At 48.1% G+C, this 21,095-nt stretch overlaps 1 protein-coding gene across 1 annotated transcript in view; it reads left to right on the top strand.

The window, feature by feature from the left end:
- Positions 1-21,095, top strand: part of C6H7orf57 (chromosome 6 C7orf57 homolog) — a 287,295-nt gene that overhangs the window by 97,717 nt on the left and 168,483 nt on the right. The window contains exon 3 of the mRNA XM_075315021.1: positions 13,859-14,050. Within this exon, the coding sequence (XP_075171136.1) occupies positions 13,859-14,050 (192 nt within the window). The remainder of the gene's footprint in view (positions 1-13,858; positions 14,051-21,095) is intronic.

Below are 21,095 nucleotides of genomic sequence, written 5' to 3'. Positions count from 1 at the left end.
TGTACCTTCCTCAACAGTTTTGCTGATTCTATGCACCCTTGTTAATCCCTTTACCCCACCGTCCCATTGACTGCCGCCTATGTGCCGCTGACCGTCTGGACCTTGTAGATCTTGTTATCCCTTACGCATATGACTCCTCCTGTACTTCCTCCCCTTCCTCTTGTCCCAACACCTGACTCCGAATAATGCTTACAGTGTGCTCCATCATGTAGATGACCAGAATTGTCACGCTGAGAATGGCATCGCCAGTGCTAAACATCTTCGTCGACATTTGTAAACTGTATATAAGGGTGCATAGGTCCTTGATCTGACACCACTCCAGCAACGTGATCTGCACCACCTCTGGATCAAGTTAGCCCAGGGTATACGTCATAACGTATTTTAGCAGGGCTCGGCGGTGCTGTCACAGACGCTGCAACATGTGCAGATTCAAATTCCTGCATGTCGGCACATCGCATTTCAGGCGTGTAACCGCCAGACCTAAAGTCTTCTGTAGCGATGAAAGTTGTTGAGCTGCTGGGTGCGAACGATGGAAGTGAGCACATAGCGAGCGTGCCCGCTGCACAAGGCCATGTAGGCCGGGATGGTGTTTTAAAAATTGCTGGAGAATCAGATTCAACACGTGAGCCATACAAGGCACGTGTGTCTCATTGCCCTGACGAAGGCCCGCAGCCAGGTTTGCATCATTGCCGCACACGGCTGTTAAGTCACCACCGAAGTCCGCTCAATCAATTTGTACTCCGGTCGCCAGGTGACAACGTGTTCCTTTCCTGCATAGTGCTGATGATGGGAAAGGAGTCGATGTCAGCGGCGCAGGTGGACACAGGTTATGCTCACCCACTGGGCTGCGTTACCTTGACAGATGCAGAACCACAGGCTGAATTAGGTGGTGGGTATCTCACAGATGAAGTACCATCATTCAGCTACAACCAATGGGAATACACCAAAACCTTTTCAGGCCCATCCTCTCTGCAGACCACTGCCAGACAAAGCTATGAACCTCTTGTTACTGTTACCCCCAGTTCAGTTTTATGATTTTGTGTGCTTGTTACCTGACTACTTTTCCTGCTTGCTGTTTATGTACCTCGTTGGCCGATCCGCATTTCACCTCTGCTTGTTTTCTGATTAAGTCCTATATGGAGATAAGGTATGCACACCAGTGACTATGCAAGGGGAATACATGTAATAGCAGAAACTGCTGTGTGAATACTGACATGAAAAATTCAATAGCTATATGTGAGAATGAAATGTGAAAAATGGAACCTGCATTATTGCCATGAACATATGAACAAAGAGAAATTTAGCTACTGAATTGATCAATGCAATAGAGCCCCAACATTACGCCAAAGTAGGTTTTTTAGGTTTTTGCACCCAGTTCAGACATAGACTGGAGTTCCAAACGTTATTCCTTATTTCTGATTAAGTCCTGGCCGTCCCATTCTGTTCCTCTTCCTCAATTAATGTTTTGACCCTGCCTGACTACTATTCTCTGGAACTGCAGCCTTCCACAGGTATTGATCAACTTGGGCCCTGTGTAATTCCAAATCACTGTCTAGGTGTTAAAGGGTTTCAGGGTTCTGGGGGACCAGCTTGGTGAGTGGCTTCCCTCTAGCCTATCCTTTACAGCCCGTCTGAGTGTATCGATCCAGGCAGGCGTTGCACCGTGCCCTCTGCAGAAGGCCTTGTAGGCCGGGAAAGTGGTTTAAAAATTGCTGGACAACCAGGTTCAACACGTGAGCCATACAAGGCACGTGTGTCACATTGCCCTAAAGAAGGGCCGCAGACTGGTTTGCATTATTGTCGCACCCGGCCATCCCTGGCTGCTGGTTGAGTGGAGACAACCATTGATGAAACTCGGTCTCACTCTCCAGAGCTTACCGTCCACAACTCAGCGGTGTGACTCACATTTCCCAGACATTTCTAAGTAAAGAGTCGACCGCATCATGCTGTTGAGCTCTGCTGCCAGCATAGTTAGGAGGTGTGTGGGATTCCTTGGGCGCAGTTACAAGGAAGGGTGGCCTGACCACACACGGTTTGGGCCGAGGTGGAGGACCCACACGGGGTTGAGGAGGCAGAAGCAGTGGAGAAACTTGTACATACAGAGGAAGGATTGACACACAACTCGTGGGGACGGAAAGACTTGTAAAGCAGACCCTTCTCCATCTCTCACCATAGTTACCCAGTGCCCAGTCAGCAATATGTAACTCCCCTGTCCATGCTTACTGGTCCAAGTATCTGTGGTGAAATGCACTCTGTCACACACAGTTTCTCAAGGAATCGGTGATGTTGTGTGCGACCTGCTGTGGTAGCACGGGCACGCCTTTCTTGGAGAAGGAGTGGCGAATGGCCATCGGCTCTTGGGGCACTGCAATGGGCATAAGGTCTCGAAAATCCTCGGTCTCAAAATGGTGTAAAGGCAGCCTTTCTGTAGCCAACAAGTTGCAGATGCTGAAACTCAACCTCTTAGGCATGTCATGCCCTTCGAAAAGCATTTAAAACACAGCAAGGGGACTTCACCCACAGTCTCCCTCGTTTCCACTAATTGGGCCACACACACCCCACTTGACTAGCATCAGTTGACCCCCTTTTCAAAATGAAAAAGATGCTTTGCATGAAGCACTCTCAAAAATACGCGTGCCTTTCGCCTCCCCTGGATGAGCCAGGGGACGAAAAGTCCTCTGAGAACCATGACTTCCTCATCTTGGTGAACATTAGTATGTCCACATTGTCAGTGGACAGACGCGTGTGCTTATCTGTCAGCACACCCCCAGCAGCACTGAGGACAGGTTCCGAGAGAACGCTGGCTGCGGGACACGACAAGATCTCCAAGGTGTTCGTGGTGAGCTTAGGCAATTTATCCAGATTGGAAGGCTAAAATGAGCAGGGCTCAAGTTGCACAGTAGTGGCATCGATGTTCCCTTGCATATACTCATATCTGTGTCTCCTCCTCTTTTTCCTTGTCCAGCTCTTTTGTTTTCGCATGATTATATGTCCTTGTCACTTTCCCATATGTTTGTGTTGTGTTGTGAGTTGTTTGTCACCTTTTGGACACCTTTGAGGGTGTTTTCTAGGTGTTTTTATGTGTTTGTGATTGCCTCCCATTGTTTTCTATGGGGTTCGAGTGGTTCGCCGAACCGGTTCACCGAACTCGAACTAGACCTCCGTTCGACGAACCAAGCTCGAGCCCAACCGCGACCGGTTTGCTCATCTCTAGACACAACCTAATCCCACATGACAGCTTCCATAAATCCACACACGGGTGCCAGGGTCTTGCCTCAGCGAAGATCCCAGCTGCTCAAACCATAGCCCACACCCAACTGACTGATCCACTGCCTAATGCTATCTGGGTCTGCATTGTGCTATATGCGGGTTGTATACTACATGAAGGTGCCTAATGCCATCTGGGCCTGCATTGTGCTATATGCGGGCTGTATACTACATGATGGTGCCTAATTCTATCTGGGTCTGCATTGTGCTATATGCAGACTGTATACTACATGAGAGTGCCTAATGCTATATGAGTCTGCATTATGCCATATGGGGGCTGCTTAATGTTATATGGGGGCTGCATAGTGCTATATTGGGGCTGCATAATGCCATATGGGAGCTGCATAATACTATATGGAGGACTAAGGGGGCTTCATAACACTATATGGAGGAATATGGGGGCTATATACTACTATACCCCCAGAGTTGTATGTCCCCTCCACCCCAGTGCTGTATAGCCCCTCAGAGCTGTATGTCCCCCCTCCAGTGCTGTATATCCCCAGAGCTGCATGTCACCCCCCACCTTAGAGCTGTTTGTCCTCCCACTCCAGAGCCACGGCCCCCTTATAGAGCCCTCCTCTGGAGCTGTATGCCCCATTGCTGTATACCCCTTTCCTCAGTAATATGTATGCCCCCCAGTAGTGAATTGATGATGCCCTACAACTTTGTAATTCACTTTTTTTCCCTCTCTCTTGTTTTCGAGATAAAATTACTAACTCCGCTGTTTTCCACCAGGTGGTGCTATAGGTGGTTTCATTGCGTAGCGCATGGATACTTTACTCTACCTAGACACTACTTCTATGCCTATAGCTCCCGCCGTTCTCAAGTTAATGGCAGTGGACAGGATATGGGTGGACACACTGTATACAACAGTGTCAGTCTGCTCTATGTGCGGCCATTTCTGGTAGTGACTGGCCACCAATTGGCATGGCACAGACACATGCCCAGGAGGAGCTGGATGGAGACAAGCGGGGAGGTGAATGAAGCTGTTGCCGGCTTTCCAATATTAGAAATATCTCTAATGTGTCTGTGTGTGCATGTATGATGTAAATCTATGTATATCAGTGTGTGACGCCCTGGACTAGTCAGGTCGTCGCAGGGTTCTGCACAATCTCTCTCTCCCGGGCAGGGCTCAACCCCCCATGGTTCTGGGTCCCCATCTTGCGGTACTGCCTCCACCAGCATCCACAAATCCTAGTTACACCTTGCACCACACCTGTCAGGCACACAAGTGGGATGCTTAAGCTGGAATAGGGCCGCCCACCTAAGGGTCAGGCAGGGAGGTGAAAAGTCAGTTAGCTCCAGGGGAGCAAAGAGAGCAGTCGGCTCCAGGGGAGAAAGTGATAGGAAGTTCTGTGGTAGCCCTCGAGCAATGATTAGCTTGTAGGAAGCTGGGAGTTGGAGCTCAAGGGGAGAAACAGACTAAGTCGCAGACGGTGGTCTGGACCAGGAGCAGTCGGAGACCCGGACGCGGGAGATTGGGACTGGGTGCTTGCTAAGTCTTGGAGGATAGCCAGCAGCCGCAGTTCAATAGCCGGGCTGGGACCGAAGGCACGTCAGGGTACATGGACCCTAGATCGTGGAGAAGCTTCAAGCAACCCGTCAATTAACCTGCGGAGGACAGGGCCTATATGGACTCTTCCCACGAAGCTCAGAGATTGGGGGCACTAGTGCAATGAGGGGGATAGGGCTTTCCAAGCAAAGCAGCCCACTGAAATCCCAAGCGTGAGTTCCTGAGAGCAAGCTCCTCTGCTACTCTTAGCAGGGAGCGGGGCCCGGAAAGCTCCAAGCTGACGGGCCAACTGAACACTCTAAAATATGGTGCCAGGAGGCAGGCCACAGACCACCAGGCAGTACAGCAGGGGACGGGACCCGAACAATCTCCCCCAAGAGGGCAGCGGCACCCAGAGACTTGGTTTACCACGTTGTCAGTGTCTGCTTTCTTGCTGAGTGAGTACCTGATTAACCCTTGCAGCCAGCAAGCCTGTGCTCCCCCTGCACCATATTCCACCATCCAGGGTCCTGGGGCCTTTCCCTACCCGTGGAGAATAACATCATCTAGCTGCCCCACTCCATTACCCCGGGTACTCCCAATGGCAGCGGCGGTACTCTCTATTACCGCACACCACGGGTGGTGTCACGAACTATATCTCCCCTTTAAATACCCCCCCTTCATTCGGGTGTGACCCTTTAGCCCCCGGGTTCGGAGACCCGCGAGTAGCGACGTCCGGTTCCAAGCGGTTCAACCGCTGCTGGGGCGTTACAAGTGTATATGACTGTGTCTAGAATTATGTCTATTGATATGTGTGTTTGTGAAAAGTGGGGCGTGCAATATTATTTGTTCCCTTTAAGTTAATACTTTGTAGCGCCACCTTTTGCTGCGATTACAGCTGCAAGTCGCTTGGAGTATGTGTATCAGTTTTGCACATTGAGAGACTTTTGCAAACAGCTCGAGCTGAGTGAGGTTAGATAGAGAACATTTGTGAACAGCAGTTTTCAGCTCTTTCCACAAATTCTCAATTGGATTCAGGTCTGGACTTTGACTTGGCCATTCTAACACCTGGATGTGAACCATTCCATTGTAGATTTTGCTTTATGTTTGGGATCATTGTCTTGTTGGAAGACAAATCTCCATCCCTGTCTCAGGTCTTTTGCAGACTCCAACAGGTTTTCTTCAAGAATGGTCCTGTATTTGGCTCCATCCATCTTCCCATCAATTTTAACCATCTTCCCTGTCCCTGCTGAAGAAAAGCAGGCCAGAACCATGATGCTGCCACCACCATGTTTGACAGTGGGGATGGTGTGTTCGGGGTGATGATTGGTGTTGCTTTTACGCCAAACATATTGTTTGGCATTGTGCCCAAATAGTTCAATTTTGGTTTCATCTGACCATAGCACCTTCTTCCACATGTTTGGTGTGTCTCCCAGGTGGCTTGTGGCAAACTTTAAATTACACTTTCATAATGGCCAGATTTGTGCAGTGTACGACTGATTGTTGTCCTATGGACAGACTCCCACCTCAGCTGTAGATGTCTGCAGTTCATCCAAAGTGATCATGGGCCTCTTGGCTGCATCTCTGATCAGTTTTCTCCTTGTTTGTGATAAAGGTTTGAATGGACGGCTGGGTCTTGGAAGATTTGCAGTGGTATGATACTGTGATGCCCCTGGACTATCGGGTCGTCACAGGGTATTACACAATCTGCCCTCCTGTGCAGTATCCACCTCCTTCTTGGTTTCGGGTCCCTAACCTCAAATTCCTCAAATTCCTGGCGTCACGAACAGGATTCGAGCAGGACCCACTTACCTGGGTGACATGCGCCTTGGAAGTTGAAACCGCAAGTCAAAAGTCTCGTTTCCCGACATTTCTGCCATCTTTTGCCATCTTTTGGTGCCAAAACGCCGTCTTCTTCAACAAAGCGCACGAAGCAGAATCCCCGCCCCTCGTTCTGAGAGTGAGCACGAAACCGGAAGTTCCCAGAGGGCCACAGCACTGAAGTGAGTGGTGGGCGATAACCGAGGGGGCGTGACGGCATTAGCAGCGGAAGAGACGCAGGGACGCCAGGACTTTGCCATAACGTTCCTGGACTCCGCAGAGGAAAGATGGTGACTGAGCGGAGCTGGTCACCGGAGCGTGCTGTTCCCGGGACCACGACCTGGATCGAGGAGGAGACAAAGCAGCTCTGCAGAAGGATGCGGACGCAGATCCTATTCATACTAGACCACTGGAAGGAAGAGATGAGGAGCCTGGCAGTGGCGGTGCGAGCCTGTGAGATGGAAATCCCACGTGAAGTGAGGGTAAGCGGTTACCCAGTCCCAGTTGATTACCCTAATTCGGCCAATGCGGCTGTGGGAGCCGGACCGCCCCCGCACCCGGCAAGCACTCCGCCGCCACCAACCCTGTCCTCGTCAGACGCCGAGCTGCCTGTCCCCACCATGGCAGCGGAACCTTCGGCCTCAATTTATGAAGAGCTAGCTGCGGAACCCCCAGTTCCGTCACCCGACCAGGTCATGACAGCGGTCACCCCGACACCGGCATGACCAGACCCGGCCGCATCACCAGGCCCGTCCTTAGAGGCAGAGCACCCGGACTCTGCAACCCCGGCTGCGGAGCAGTCGGTTCCTTTACCCACGATGGCGGAGGTGGAACCCGAGGAGCTGCCGATTCAATCACCGCGCAGCATCCCAACGGCTGTTGGAGCCGCGAAAGTACAGCTAAAGCCTATACCAGCTAGAAAGCTGAGGCCGGACGCTGACGCCCCCTACTGGGAACGACACCAGCAGGAGCTGCAACTGGAGATGACAGCACGAGGCTGGCGACGACGGGAGCTTGCCGCCCACAACCGAGAAGAGAGAGCAGGTGAGAAGCGCTGCTTCCTGAGTCCGAGGGCTACGGTGCCGTGGTCTTGTGGATTGTTTTGACCCCTTTCAAGGATGGGAGTTCATCCGGAAGGCAGGCCTCACCTCAAACCGGGGTGTTTGTGTCCCGACGGGATATGGCGCAGCACCTCCCCAGGGGACACCCCGAGCGAAATCTGGAGCCAGAGGATATAGTCACCTATACTCGACATTGTGGAGAGCGGGGCTGGTACACCCTAGATGAGACTAAACAAGTGATGATGGAAGAAGAGTTTGTACTGCGTCTGTGGTGCGTAGCTGAAAGGAAGCATGGTTATGGGACCCGGGCGTCTAATCTCATTTGTAGAATCTTAGAAATCTGTGTTTTCTTTTATTGTTTTTCATAGTTTATTATTTTCCATATAGAGTAATGTCAAAAAAGAAGAGTTTTAATCAACCAGGTTTAATCAGCAGAGAATGTCACCTGATCAAGAAAAGTTAATATAGTGTGTGCACCAGGTGCATGGACCCCTTTTTTTTGTATTTTGCACCTGTATTGTGATGGCTGGATGGTAAAACTGCACACTAATGGCTTGCATAGAGCACTGTTCACACTAGCAGACGCACAGTCACAAACCCGCAGCCTATTAAGTGACGCCCATACTATTAGATCAGGCGGGCTGCCAAGCCGTACCCCCACTGCGCTCTACATAGGGACAGAAACTCTAATAGCAAGGCCTAACAAAAAGAGGCCTGGCTGTATCCTGTACAAAAACATATGAGGTTTTTTTGTTAGCGTTATGGCCATAAGACGTAAGCCTACAACCCTCGTCACGGGAACCTCATGCTTGTAGGTCCCTACACTATATATAATATAAAAAAGCAAAAAAGAATATCATTACTTACAGCAAGATAGAATTGCAGCTGTATAATGCTCAGGCCAAAAGACTACTGCTACTCCAGCAGGATACAGCTAAACCCCCACTAGGTGGAGGCATCACAGGTGCAGGAGGGGCCAATCACACTTACTTCCAAATCTAGAGGAGGTGATAGCTGGATGGTAAAACTTCACACTAATGGCTTCATAGAACACTGTTCACACTAGCAGACGCACAGTCACAAACCCGCAGCCTATTAGGTGACGCCCATACTATTAGATCAGGCGGGCTGCCAAGCCGTACCCCCACTGCGCTCTACATAGGGACAGAAAGTCTAATAGCAAGGCCTAACAAAAAGGGGCCTGGCTGTTTCCTGTACAAAAACATATGAGGTTTTTTTGTTAGCGTTATGGCCATAAGACGTAAGCCTACAACCCTCGTCATGGGAACCTCATGCTTGTAGGTCCCTACACTATATATAATATAAAAAAGCAAAAAAGAATATCATTACTTACAGCAAGATGGAATTGCAGCTGTATAATGCTCAGGCCAAAAGACTACTGCTACTCCAGCAGGATACAGCTAAACCCCCACTAGGTGGAGGCATCACAGGTGCAGGAGGCCTAAAAAAAAGGGGCCTGGCTGTATCCTGTACAAAAAAATATGAGGTTTTTTGTTAGCGTTATGGCCATAAGACGTAAGCCTACAACCCTCGTCACGGGAACCTTGTGCCTACTAGAGTCGTCTCTACAACACCCAGGAACTTTACCTGGTCATGGACCCACAGATAGCTTTGCAGGGGTCAGGTTGTTTGGGTGGCGGGTTTATGTGATCCAGGACGTTGGGACTGGACTGTCGCAGGAAGAGGCTGCAATGGAGCAGGTTGAGCCTCCACTACTAATATAACCAGTAGCGTTCCATTGTTGCTAAGATGAACTCAAAAGTTACCGTAACGTTTAAGTGAAGTGCCTCCTTAATGTGGGATGGAACCTGTAAATAAAAATGTGTTCCCTTTTTTCTATTCTACAGTTTAAAAAAAAAAATAAACCTCTGATATCCTGTAGCTCGAGGACGAGCTACGTTTAACCAAGGGGGAATGTGACGCCCCTGGACTATCAGGTCATCACAGTGTATTGCACAATCTGCCCTCCTGTGCAGTATCCTCCTCTTTCTTGGTTTTGGGTCCTTATCCATATGGTATTGCCTCCATCAGCTAATCAAATCCTGGATACACCCTGCAGTACACCCACCAAATACACCAGTGGACGGCTTGAGTGGAATAGAGTCGCCCACCTGGGGGGTTGGAGAGGGGAGGGGAGGAGTGTCAAAAAGAGAATAGACTGACTAGTGGAAGGGAGAGGAGGTCGGGAGCGGGTCTCCTGGAAAACTCTCTAGGTTGCAGACGGTGGTCTGGCCTAGAGGAGTCGGACCCCTGGTCGCAGGGGATCGTGGCAAGGGGCACGGATCTGTTGCACCATCACCGGTCCGGGACCGAGGCACGACGGGGTACGTTGACCCTAGGTCGGGGAGTAGCTTCAGGCAACACGATAATTTACTGAAGGAGAACGGAGTCTTCAAGATCCGTTCCCAACCGCTCCAAAATCGGGGCACTAGCGCAACGAGGGGGATAGAACTTTCCAGTCAAAACGGTCCAGAAAATCTCAAGCATGAGCCTTGAGAGCAAGCTCCCACACTTAGCCAGAGTGGGGAGCGGGACTCGGCAAGTTTCACAATACCGGGACCACCAGAGAAGTAAACTTAGCGACAGCGGCAGCGGTGTCCAGAGACTTGTTTGACCAGTTGTCGGTGTCTGCTTAATGGACTGAGTACCAGAGTGATTCCCCTGTGCCCTACGGCATTTCCCCAAACACTGAGTCTCGGGGCTTCTTCCCCCTACCCGTGGAGGGTTACAATACCTTGCTTCCCCACTTCATCACCCCGGGTATTCCCAACAGCAGAGGCGGTACTTCCCAAATTACCGTACACCACGGGTGGCATCACAAACTCTTTAATATCCCTTGTAAATACCCCCCCCTTCATTTTAGTGGCCGCACGATCCCCAGGTCCGGAGACCCTCGAGCCTCTGAGCACCCGGATCCGAGTAGCTTGGCTGCTGAGACGGGGGCGGCACAATACGCCTTCCATTTCAATATGATCACCTGCACAGTGCTCCTTAGGATGTTTAAAGTTTTAGAAATCTTTTTGTAACCAAATTTGGCTTTAAATTTCTCCACAACAGTATCACGGACCTGCCTATTGTGTTCCTTGGTCTTCATGATGCTATCTGTGCTTTAAACAGAACACATGAGACTATCACAGAGCAGGTGCATTTATATGGAGACTTCATTACACGCAGGTGGCTTATACTTATCATCATCAGTCATTTAGGACAACATTGGATCATTCAGAGATCCTCAGTGAACTTCTGGAGTGAGTTTGCTGCGCAGAAAGTAAAGGGAACGAATAATATTGCACGCCCCAATTTTCATTTTTTTGGGTTTTTTTTTAAAGTTTAAAATAAGCAATACATTTCGTTCAACTTCACAATTGTGTCCCCCTTGTTGTTGATTCTTCACCATAACATTACATTTTTTTTCTTTATGTTTGAAGCCTGAAATGTGGGAAAAGGTTGACAAATTCAAGGGGGCCGAATACTTTCGCAAGGCACTGTATGTGTACCTATGCCTGTATGTGTATCTATCTGTGTATGTCTATGTGTAGATGGGGGGCCACTGAGACTGTTTCACCCAGGGCCCACAAAAACCTGGAGCCGACCCTGGCTGTAATATCTAAGTTAAGCCACAGACATAGCTGTAAGGGGTACTTTGCACACTACGATATCGCAGCTGCGATGTCGGTGGAGTCAAATCAAAAGTGACGCACATCTGGCGTCACTATCGACATCGGAGTGTGTAAATCATTTTTGATACAATTAATGAGCGCAAAAGCGTCGCAATCGTATGATCAGTGTAACGTCGGTCATTTCCATAATTTTGGTAGGACCGATGTTACGATGATGTTCCTCGTTCCTGAGGCAGCAGGCATCGCTGTGTATGAAGCCGCAGGAGCGAGGAACATCGCCTTACCTGCGTCCCGGCTGCAATGAGGAATGAAGGAGGTGGGCGGGATGATTACGTCCCGCTCATCTCCGCCCCCCTGCTTCTATTGGCTGCCTGCCGTGTGACGTCGCTGTGACGCCGCAGGATCTGCCTTCTTAGGAAGAAGGCGGTTCGCCGTCCAGAGCGACGTCGCAGGGCAGGTAAGTGCATGTGAAGCTGCCGTAGCGATAATTTTTGCTGCGGCAGCTATCACAAGATATCGCAGCTGCGACGGGGACTATCGCGCTCGGCATTGCTACCATCGGCTTGCGATGTCGTAGTGTGCAAAGTACCCCTAAGGCTATGTGCACATGTTGCCATTTTTTGTTACCACAAAGATTCAGCATTTTTGTGCGTTTTTTGCTGCGTTTTTGTTGCTGCGTTTTTTCAATGCATTGCATGGGTGAAAAATGCTGGCAAAAACGCAGAAAGAATTGATATGTTACATCTTTGTGGTCACCACAAAAACGCACCTGGACAACAAAAAATGAAACAGGAGGGCACCACCCCTAAGTAGGATCTCCTAGGTACAAAACAACATGTGGGAACAAAAAAGAAAAAAAGCATGTACCTAAAAAATTGGGATCACCACAGAATATAAATACAACCTGATACGGACCTAAAACAAAACTGCACTGTGCGGACAGCAAAAATGAAAACTCAGACTTTGCTACGGAAGTTTTCATGCAGTTTTAAGACCAAAAATGCACCCGAAAAACACACAAAAACGCTGCGAAAAACGCACCGTGCGCACATAGCCTAATGGTGCTGTAATATCTAAGCTAAGCCACAGGCATGGATGTACTGGTGTCGTAATATCTAAACTAAGCCACAGATATGGCTGTAATGGTGCTGTAATATTCATTAACGTGATACCTTTGTTGAAGAAATCCGCTTGTTTGTTTTTCTGTAATCACCATTTACGGTGTTACACTAATTATTTCCAAGTGCACAGGCGCTGGACTGTACACTGGGTACGCCCTTCTTGTCTTTGTATTTCCCTCCCCGTCCACCTGCCTCTAGTCTTTGATTGACAGATCACTGCTATATAAGTGACCTGCCTCCTCTGTTTGACTTCTTGCCCTGGTGGCCTCATTGCCGTGAGTGGTGCATGTGCAAATTGAGTTTCACACTTAATGATGTCTTTTAGAGATAACTGTGATGCTTCTGTGGCGCCCCTGAGGCTTCAGTCGCCACAGGGTATTGCATCTCACTTAAGGTGCAGTACTCATACCGGGTAAGAAAGAGGTTAATCGCTGGTTTTTCTCACATTCCCAAACCACACACAGTTAGGTGCTTTCCCACTGGGATTGGCCAAGGGTAGATAGGAGGGTGGCCATCATGAGGCATGGGACGTTCCCGGTCACAAGGACAACCACCTGGGGGGCGAGTACCACTTGGGGTAAAAAGGAAGTAGCATCTTCCCACTTGAGCAGAGTTACCCTGGGCACAGCTTGGGGTGAGGAGCACAGTCAGGACATCGGTACAGGCATCACTTTACACTTCTAGGAGCACTACAAGACCAGGGGTTTGGAGCAGGGAGCTCAGCCCAGGCTCTCTACAGCTACTGGGGATTCCAGGGTCAGCGGAGAGTACAGGAAACACCCACAGCCCGATCCACATTCCATCCACGGGATTTGAGGGATCCCGACCAGAAAGGACACACAGTGGGAACACTGGCGGTGACCTCCAAATTATCCGGGATTAGCTGGGGCCCATCGCAGCAGAGACCGGCACTCCAACCGGACAGTGAGTAAAAACCTTGAACCGCAACTACTGAGTAAGCCCTTCATTGCCGGTGCCCCGCGCTCCGGCGCCAATGTTCACTACCACCCCCATCATCCTCCCTGGGGCCTAGCTCTACCTGTGGGGAGCTGAACCATCCCGGCTGTGACACCATCCGCCCAAGAGGACAGCAAGCGCAGTGGCGGCCAATCCCTGGCCGCGTACCACAGGTGGCGTCACGAGACAACTACTACTTCCAATATCTTCATCATCTCACCATCCTTCTCTTCCTTCCCATTCGTGGACACCTCAGGGTCACAAAACCGGGCAGGGCCACCCGTGACATCCCCTGACCATCACCGGCCCAGTAACGAGTATTCCCCAGACCCTGTTGGGTGCTCCACTTCGCCCATGGCAATCACAGCGCCTCCATCTGTCCATAGCTTTAACTGCATTATGCATTTGCTACTTTTTCAGACTTAAAGGCAGAACATTAGTTACAATAATTTTGTACTTTTTATGTTATACACTACTGCATAAATTTCTATATTACAGATTGGTTTTACCATGCACCTTTGAAACAAACCGAGAAGACAAGCAAAGTTGATATTCCTCCCACGTCCCAAATTCCAGGACTAAGTGACCTCTCGGAACCCCATAATGAGGTGAAAAATGAAGGTCGCAAAAAATGGATCAAGGAATCGGACTCTGACTATGTCAAATTGGCAAAACAAGGCGGTAGACCAGGTAAATAGTAATACATTTTAATTGTTTCTTGTAACTCTAGACTAAGGTTTTATGGACTGACAAGATAACTTTTAACAAATATAGCAAGGCTGGTTTACTACTATTAAGCCCAGAGCCGAACTGGGACCAAAAAGCAGCCTGTTACGGGGGGGCTGTCTGATAATAAAACCTAAAGGAATGTCAGACAGTCAGGGTCCACCGTGCAAGACTCTGCTGTAGACTATGGCAGAGGATAAGGGGTATATAAGTGTGCCACTGTAAAAAATAATAGCACAAGTGCAGAGTGAAATACCTTTGTTAAACTCACAGAGGAATATAATTAGAAAATAAAGCAATTCCTCCCTTACTTGGAGGGTGTGTGGAATGGTCTCTGTTAAAGATCACAGAGACAAAAGCAGTGAGTGTGAAATGGCACCTACCTAGGTCCGTTCCTCTAGTGGTGCCAGGAGACGGACAGCAGCGTAAGCCACACAAAGCTCCTACCTGCGTTCGCTCCACTAGTGTGCGAGGACACGAACCATTAGATATGGCACCTGCCTAGGTCCGCTCTTCTAGTGGTGCAAAAGAGACGGACAGCAGCGTAAGCCGCACAAAGCTCCTACCTGTGTTCGCTCCACTAGTGTACGAGGACACGAACCACTAGATATGGCACCTGCCTAGGTCCGCTCTTCTAGTGGTGCAAAAGAGACGGACAGCAGCATAAGCCGCACAAAGCTCCTACCTCTGTTCGCTCCCCTAGTGTGCGAGGATACGAACAACTGCCAGACGCAGTATAAGGAACGTTACCCTAGCGGCAACGTCCACCTACGAGTAGAATTACAAGGCCCAGCCGGACCATGTGCCTCAGGCACCTGCCTATGTCCGCTCCACTAAGAGGTAAGGATACGGACTGCAGCCGAAGCTGTAAGGTATAAGAACGCTACCCTGCCGGTAGCGCTCACTTAACATAGACAGAGAGATGCCTAGAGGGACGTGCATAGGGCGTCTACCCTCATGCATGAACCAAGAGGACTGAGCGCCGGGCGGCGTTCGTCAGGGTCTTATATAGACTCTGTGCCTCATCCAAGATGGAGGACACCAGAGCCAATCCGCTGCCAGAATGACAGCAATGACGTCACGCTGGCCTATCACCGAGCAAAGCGTCACAAGCACATGACCAGAGACCAATCGGCATAGAAGGTGTCAGAGACATGTGACCTCGTGTCAGCGATGATGTCACCCGCACATGTGCAATGGCTCCAAGATAGGACTTAGTCTCCAGCGCTTGCACATGTGCAGTAGCAAGAAATCCGGACATAGTCTCCAGAGCCACAGCAACCGTAACACAGCCCTGGCACACAAACCCCACCAACTCACATACTAGATCACCATAACCCACGATTAGTGAATTTTGCTCTTATATAGTCATGCCCCTTACCACTCTAGGAGTTGTTTGAAGAGCCACATGTGAATGGCTCAGCACTGTGTATGATGGACCACAGCTCCATTTACATGGTGCACTTCAGAAGCTACATTTCTAAGGATTATGGTGCCCCCAGTGCTCAGATCTGCAGCAAATGGAAAGACATCCCCTATCCAGAAGATAAGTGATAACTTCCAAACTTGGGATAACCAATTTAAACAGGATTTTCAAGATGTATATTTAGTTCTTCTTCTTCTTAGGATTATAGAAAATAGTAAACCAGTAATGACCCTCCTGAAGTCCACCTTTCCGACAACAAAACAGGAGAAGTGGTACTTTGCAGTTGATTTATACAGAATAATAGAAATAAGGAGAATTACACCCAGTATACCGGACAGGAGAAGTCGTACTGTGCAGTGTATATAAACAGAATAATATAGAAACTGAGAATTACACCCAGTATACAGGACAGGAGAAATGGTACTGTGCAGTGTATATACTGTATATACAGATTAATACAGATATTAGGGATTACACACTGTATACAGGACATGAGAAATGGTACTGTGCAGTGTATATATACAGAATAATATAGATACTGAAGATTACACCTAGTATGCCGGACAGGAGCAGTGGTACTGTGTAGTGTATATATACAGAATAATATAGATACTGAGAATTACACCCAGTATACAGTATAGGAGAAGTGGTACTGTGCAGTGTATATATACCGAATAATACAGATACAGAGAATTACACCCGGTGTACAGATCAGAAGAAATGGTACGGTGCAGTGTATATGCTGTATACAGACACTTAGATTTTCACCCAACCAGTAATTTACAGTGCTGGCCAAAAGTATTGGCACTCCTGCAATTCTGCCAGATAATACTCAGTTTCTTCTTGAAAATGATTGCAATCACAAATTCTTTGGTATTATTATCTTCATTTAATTTCTCTTCAATGAAAAAAAAAAATTGGCATAAAGCCAAATTGGATATAATTCCACACCAAACATAAAAAAGGGGGTGGACAAAAGTATTGGCACTGTTTGAAAAATCATGTGATGCTTCTCTAATTTGTGTAATTAACAGCACCTGTAACTTACCTGTGGCACCTATCAGATGTTGGCAATAATTAAATCACACTTGCAGCCAGTTGACATGGATTAAAGTTGACTCAACCTCTGTCCTGTGTCCTTGTGTGTACCACATTGAGCATGGAGAAAAGAAAGAAGACCAAAGAACTGTCTGAGGATTTGAGAATCCAAATTGTGAGGAAGCATGATCAATCTCAAGGCTACAAGTCCATCTCCAAAGACCTGAACGTTCCTGTGTCTACGGTGCGCAGTGTCATCAAGAAGTTTAAAGCCCATGGCACTGTGGATAACCTCCCTAGATGTGGAAAGAAAAGAAAAATTGCCGAGAGATTTCAACGCAAGATTTTGCGGATGGTGGATAAAGAACCTCGACTAACATCCAAACAAGTTCAAGCTGCCTTGCAGTCCGAGGGTACAACAGTGTCAACCCGTACTATCTGTCAGCGTCTGAATGAAAAGGGACTGTATGGTAGGATACCCAGGAAGACCCCACTTCTTACCCCGAGACATAAAAAAGCCAGGCTGGAGTTTGCCAAAACATACCTGAGAAATCAATAATAACCAGCAAAGCAAAAGGTACTAAACAATTGTGGTCACAATTAAAATATAACTTTTAATAACCAAGTTAAAATTCTTATATACCACACAACATAAATGGTTGTAAAACCAACCAAAAGAATGGAGCTAGTGTTAGGCTCCTGTTATTACCCAGTTTAGGACACTGTATATCCGGTAGTAATAACCCCACCGAAATAACAATAATTGAGACAAGAGAGAAACCTGTCTCATATATCATGTGTACAATTAGTAATCCATAGCAAAATGTACATTCGGTAGGAGTCACCCCACCGAAATAACAATAGTTGAGACCAAAGTGTAGAACTGTCTCATAAATAGTGTATGCAATATATAATCCACAGCAATAAATAACCAAAGCATAGGTCACACTGTGAAAAATGAAGCAAAAATTAGTTGTCCAGTAACGGGGGGGGCCGCCAACCAGCCTCACAATACCCCTTAGCTGGCAACAATCTGACCTGATACTTTCTTAGACCTCCCGACGCGTTTCTTAATTTAGCTTAATCCTCAGGGGACTGTGGTCAAGAAATTACAGCTGCAAAAATAAACAGTATGATCAGACTAAACAATGCAAGGGTCTACTAAAGAATTCGCAGAGTATTTTCAATAAGATCTCATTCCTACCTTCATTTAGAAAACGGACATCCAGCATACTGTGTCCGGGCTAGCATAAAGCACTGGGCTTTCAAAGTTGCCGCCCTTAAATATCCTGTGGGCGAACTGCCCCACTTATCATAATGACCGCCCCCATGCTGGAAGGGCGACACCCCCCTACCAGAACTAACCAACCATAGGCAGAAGGTCAAAAGATGTGCCGCCCTCCAGAGCGTCTATCCACAATAAGTGGTGGACGTCATCCAAACCCCACCCTTAGAAACCAAAAAGCGCCATACACGGGTAACTGTCACTAAGTGACGCCCCCGCACGTGACGATCATGTGACTCGTTCATGTGATGTCATGCCGGCGCCACCCGTCCCACCATTACTTATTTTGCCACGTGACTGGAACCGCGCGTATTCATCCGACGCGCATCCGGGCACGTGATGCAGAGCTAGGGTTAAAGACGTCATTTAGACGCCGCCCATGTCCGCGTCACATGACCGGTCACATGGACCGCTGTCATAATGCAAATAGGATGCTCATCGCTACAATAGAACCGGAGCCATGGATATAAGTTACGCCCACCTAAGCATTGTATGGGCTGAAAAAACGCCCATAAATACATGCCATATAGGAATCGCTAATATGAATAGGTGTTTAAAAAGAGGCATGATATGTGAATATGAACTTGTTGGCAACTTTTGATGATCTTGTTGTTATAAATTGGTGTAAATCAAACCAAAAAGCGGGGGGGAAGCCGGCTCAATTTAATAATTTTAATGTAGGAAGGAAATTGAAAATACTAAAGTTGTCCTAAATAGTAAAATCTAATTTAAAGGACACACAAATTGGATTAGGGCAGGCACCCACAAAGGTACAGACGACACAGACACGAGACAGGTGGCAATAATAATACCCGTATAATAACCGTACTGGGGTTTATTGAGGGGGAAAGAGTATTCAAAAGGACGGGACGTTCTCACGTGAGCCTCCTGTAGTAATATAGTTTAAATGCTTGTGAGCAAGACATGTTTACTCAGGCTTGACAAAGAACGCAGGCAGCGTTCGAAACACGTAGCCTTACGCCGCATATGGGCTCCCTATTTTTGTCATCACATTAATTTTTACGTCCTTTAATAAAATTTTGCATCAGTTTTACTACTACTCCGGAAGCTGGATTTTTCTTTCTTCTATTGGACCCTTGCACTGCCAGAGTGTTATCCTTGCATGACGGACTTTGCCCCAGTTGAGCTGGATCACCTTTTTTCCTTCTCATTGACTCCTGTAGTAATCCCTACTTCGCCCTACCTATCCCCTACCTACCAACGGAGTGTAACAACACCTTAAAGTACCGGGTGCCCCCGCTCCACGGTGGCTATCCCTAAAGTCCCTAAAGGGCCCTAGGCTCTACAGGAAGCACCCAAAAGTAAGTGTCTCATTAAGGCCCAGCGGTGCCTGGGTCCTCAATGTGTAAATCCATTTACACTTCCGTTGAAGGATCAACCGATCCCAATCCCCACCTCGAGCCGGATAATTAATGAGATCAATCCCCATGAAGGTCAAACCTGAGATGTCACCATTATGCATTATTTCCATATGTTTCGCCAGGGGGGTATCCCTCTTGTTGGCTATATCTCTGAGGTGTTCCCCCACACGTCTCCTGAACTCCCTCCTCGTCTTGCCTACATATTCGAGTCCACAGCCACATCTTGCTTTGTAGATTACGCCCTTCGAGCGACAGTTTATAAAATCTCTGATGTCAAAAAGATGTCCCGTAACTGAGCTTGAGAAGGTCCTTCCAGTCTCAATGTGCGGGCACGCAACGCACCCTTTACATCTGAAACACCCTCTAAGCTCAGCACGTAGCCAAGTACTCTCTTTTGGGCGAATGAAGTGGCTGTGGACTACCCTATCACCGATAGAGCGGCCCCTCCTATAAGTACACTTTGGATGGCTTCCTACCACATCACCAATGTCCACGTCCATTCTCAGGATTGGCCAATGCCGTTCCAAGATCTTGCGTATCTCCGTGGACCCATTGGTGAAAGTAGAGATAAAGCGGAATTTGCCCTCCATTGTCTCATTCTTTTTATGTGAGGGGACTAGTAGGCTAGATCTTTCTCTGGATTGTGCCGTTCGAAAGGCTTTCGAGAGGACATGATCTGGATATCCCCTCTCTCTAAACCGATTGCGTAGATCTTCCGCTTGTCGGGAGAAGTTCAAGGGGGTAGAACAGTTACGTCGTGCTCGTAGATACTGTCCCTTAGGGATGCCTGCCCTAAGAGGTAGAGGGTGATTACTCTCCCAGCGTAGGAGTGCATTAGAGGAAGTGGGTTTTCGAAATGTGTTGGTCGTTAGGGTTCCATCAATGTTTTTTGTAACCAGAATATCCAAAAATGAGAGCTCTCTCTCATCACATTGTGCTGTGAAGCCCAAACCGAAAGGATTGTGATTGATTTCGGAGACAAATTGCAAAAACGTCTCCTTGGTACCCCGCAATAGTACGAACACGTCGTCTATATAGCGGGTCCACAGCACAATCCTATCCAAATCATAAGGGGACTCCTCCCCGAAAATGAGGTTCTCTTCCCACCAACCCAGGAGCAAGTTGGCGTAAGATGGTGCACATGGACAACCCATGGCCGTGCCCCTGAGTTGGTGGAAGAAGAACCCGTCAAATAAAAAGAAATTTTTCATGAGACAAATGGAGAGCAGTCTAATTACCCACGCATTGTGTCTAGCGAAGTGACAGCCACGCCCCTTCAAAAAATATTCCACTGCTCTCAACCCATCCTCGTGCACGATCGAGGAATACAAAGCTTCTACATCAACCGAGCACAGGATGGTATCGTCATCCAGCACTACATCTTCAATCTCCCTCAAAAAATCAGTAGAATCCAGAGTAAATGAATTCAGAGCACCCACGAAAGGTTTGAGGATATGATCCAGATAAGTGCCAATGTTCTGACAAAGGCCTCCCACCCCAGACACAATTGGTCTGCCTTTAAGGGGTGCGAGGCCTTTGTGAACCTTGGGGAGACAATAAAAAGTGGCCAACGTGGGATGCGGGGGAAACAAGAAATCATATTCATTTTTGTCTATGAGTTTGGCTTCTAAACCCTCTGATAAAAGTACTTTAAGTTCTGCTTTGAATTCATTGAGAGGATTATTTCTCAATTTCCTATAATTACTACTGTTTCCAAGAATAGTCAAACACATATTCCTATAGTCCTCCACATTCTGTACCACTATATTGCCCCCTTTGTCGGAACTTTTTATGACGATGGAGCGGTCTCGTTCCAGGGTCTGCAAGGCCATCACTTCTGATCTGGTCAAATTAAACATTTTGCGTTTTTTCTGACGA

This window comes from Anomaloglossus baeobatrachus, chromosome 6, assembly GCF_048569485.1.
Source record: "Anomaloglossus baeobatrachus isolate aAnoBae1 chromosome 6, aAnoBae1.hap1, whole genome shotgun sequence".
Classification (NCBI taxonomy): domain Eukaryota; kingdom Metazoa; phylum Chordata; class Amphibia; order Anura; family Aromobatidae; genus Anomaloglossus; species Anomaloglossus baeobatrachus.
The sequence above is the reverse complement of the archived record's forward strand: the minus strand, read 5'-3'. Positions and strand labels throughout refer to the sequence as shown.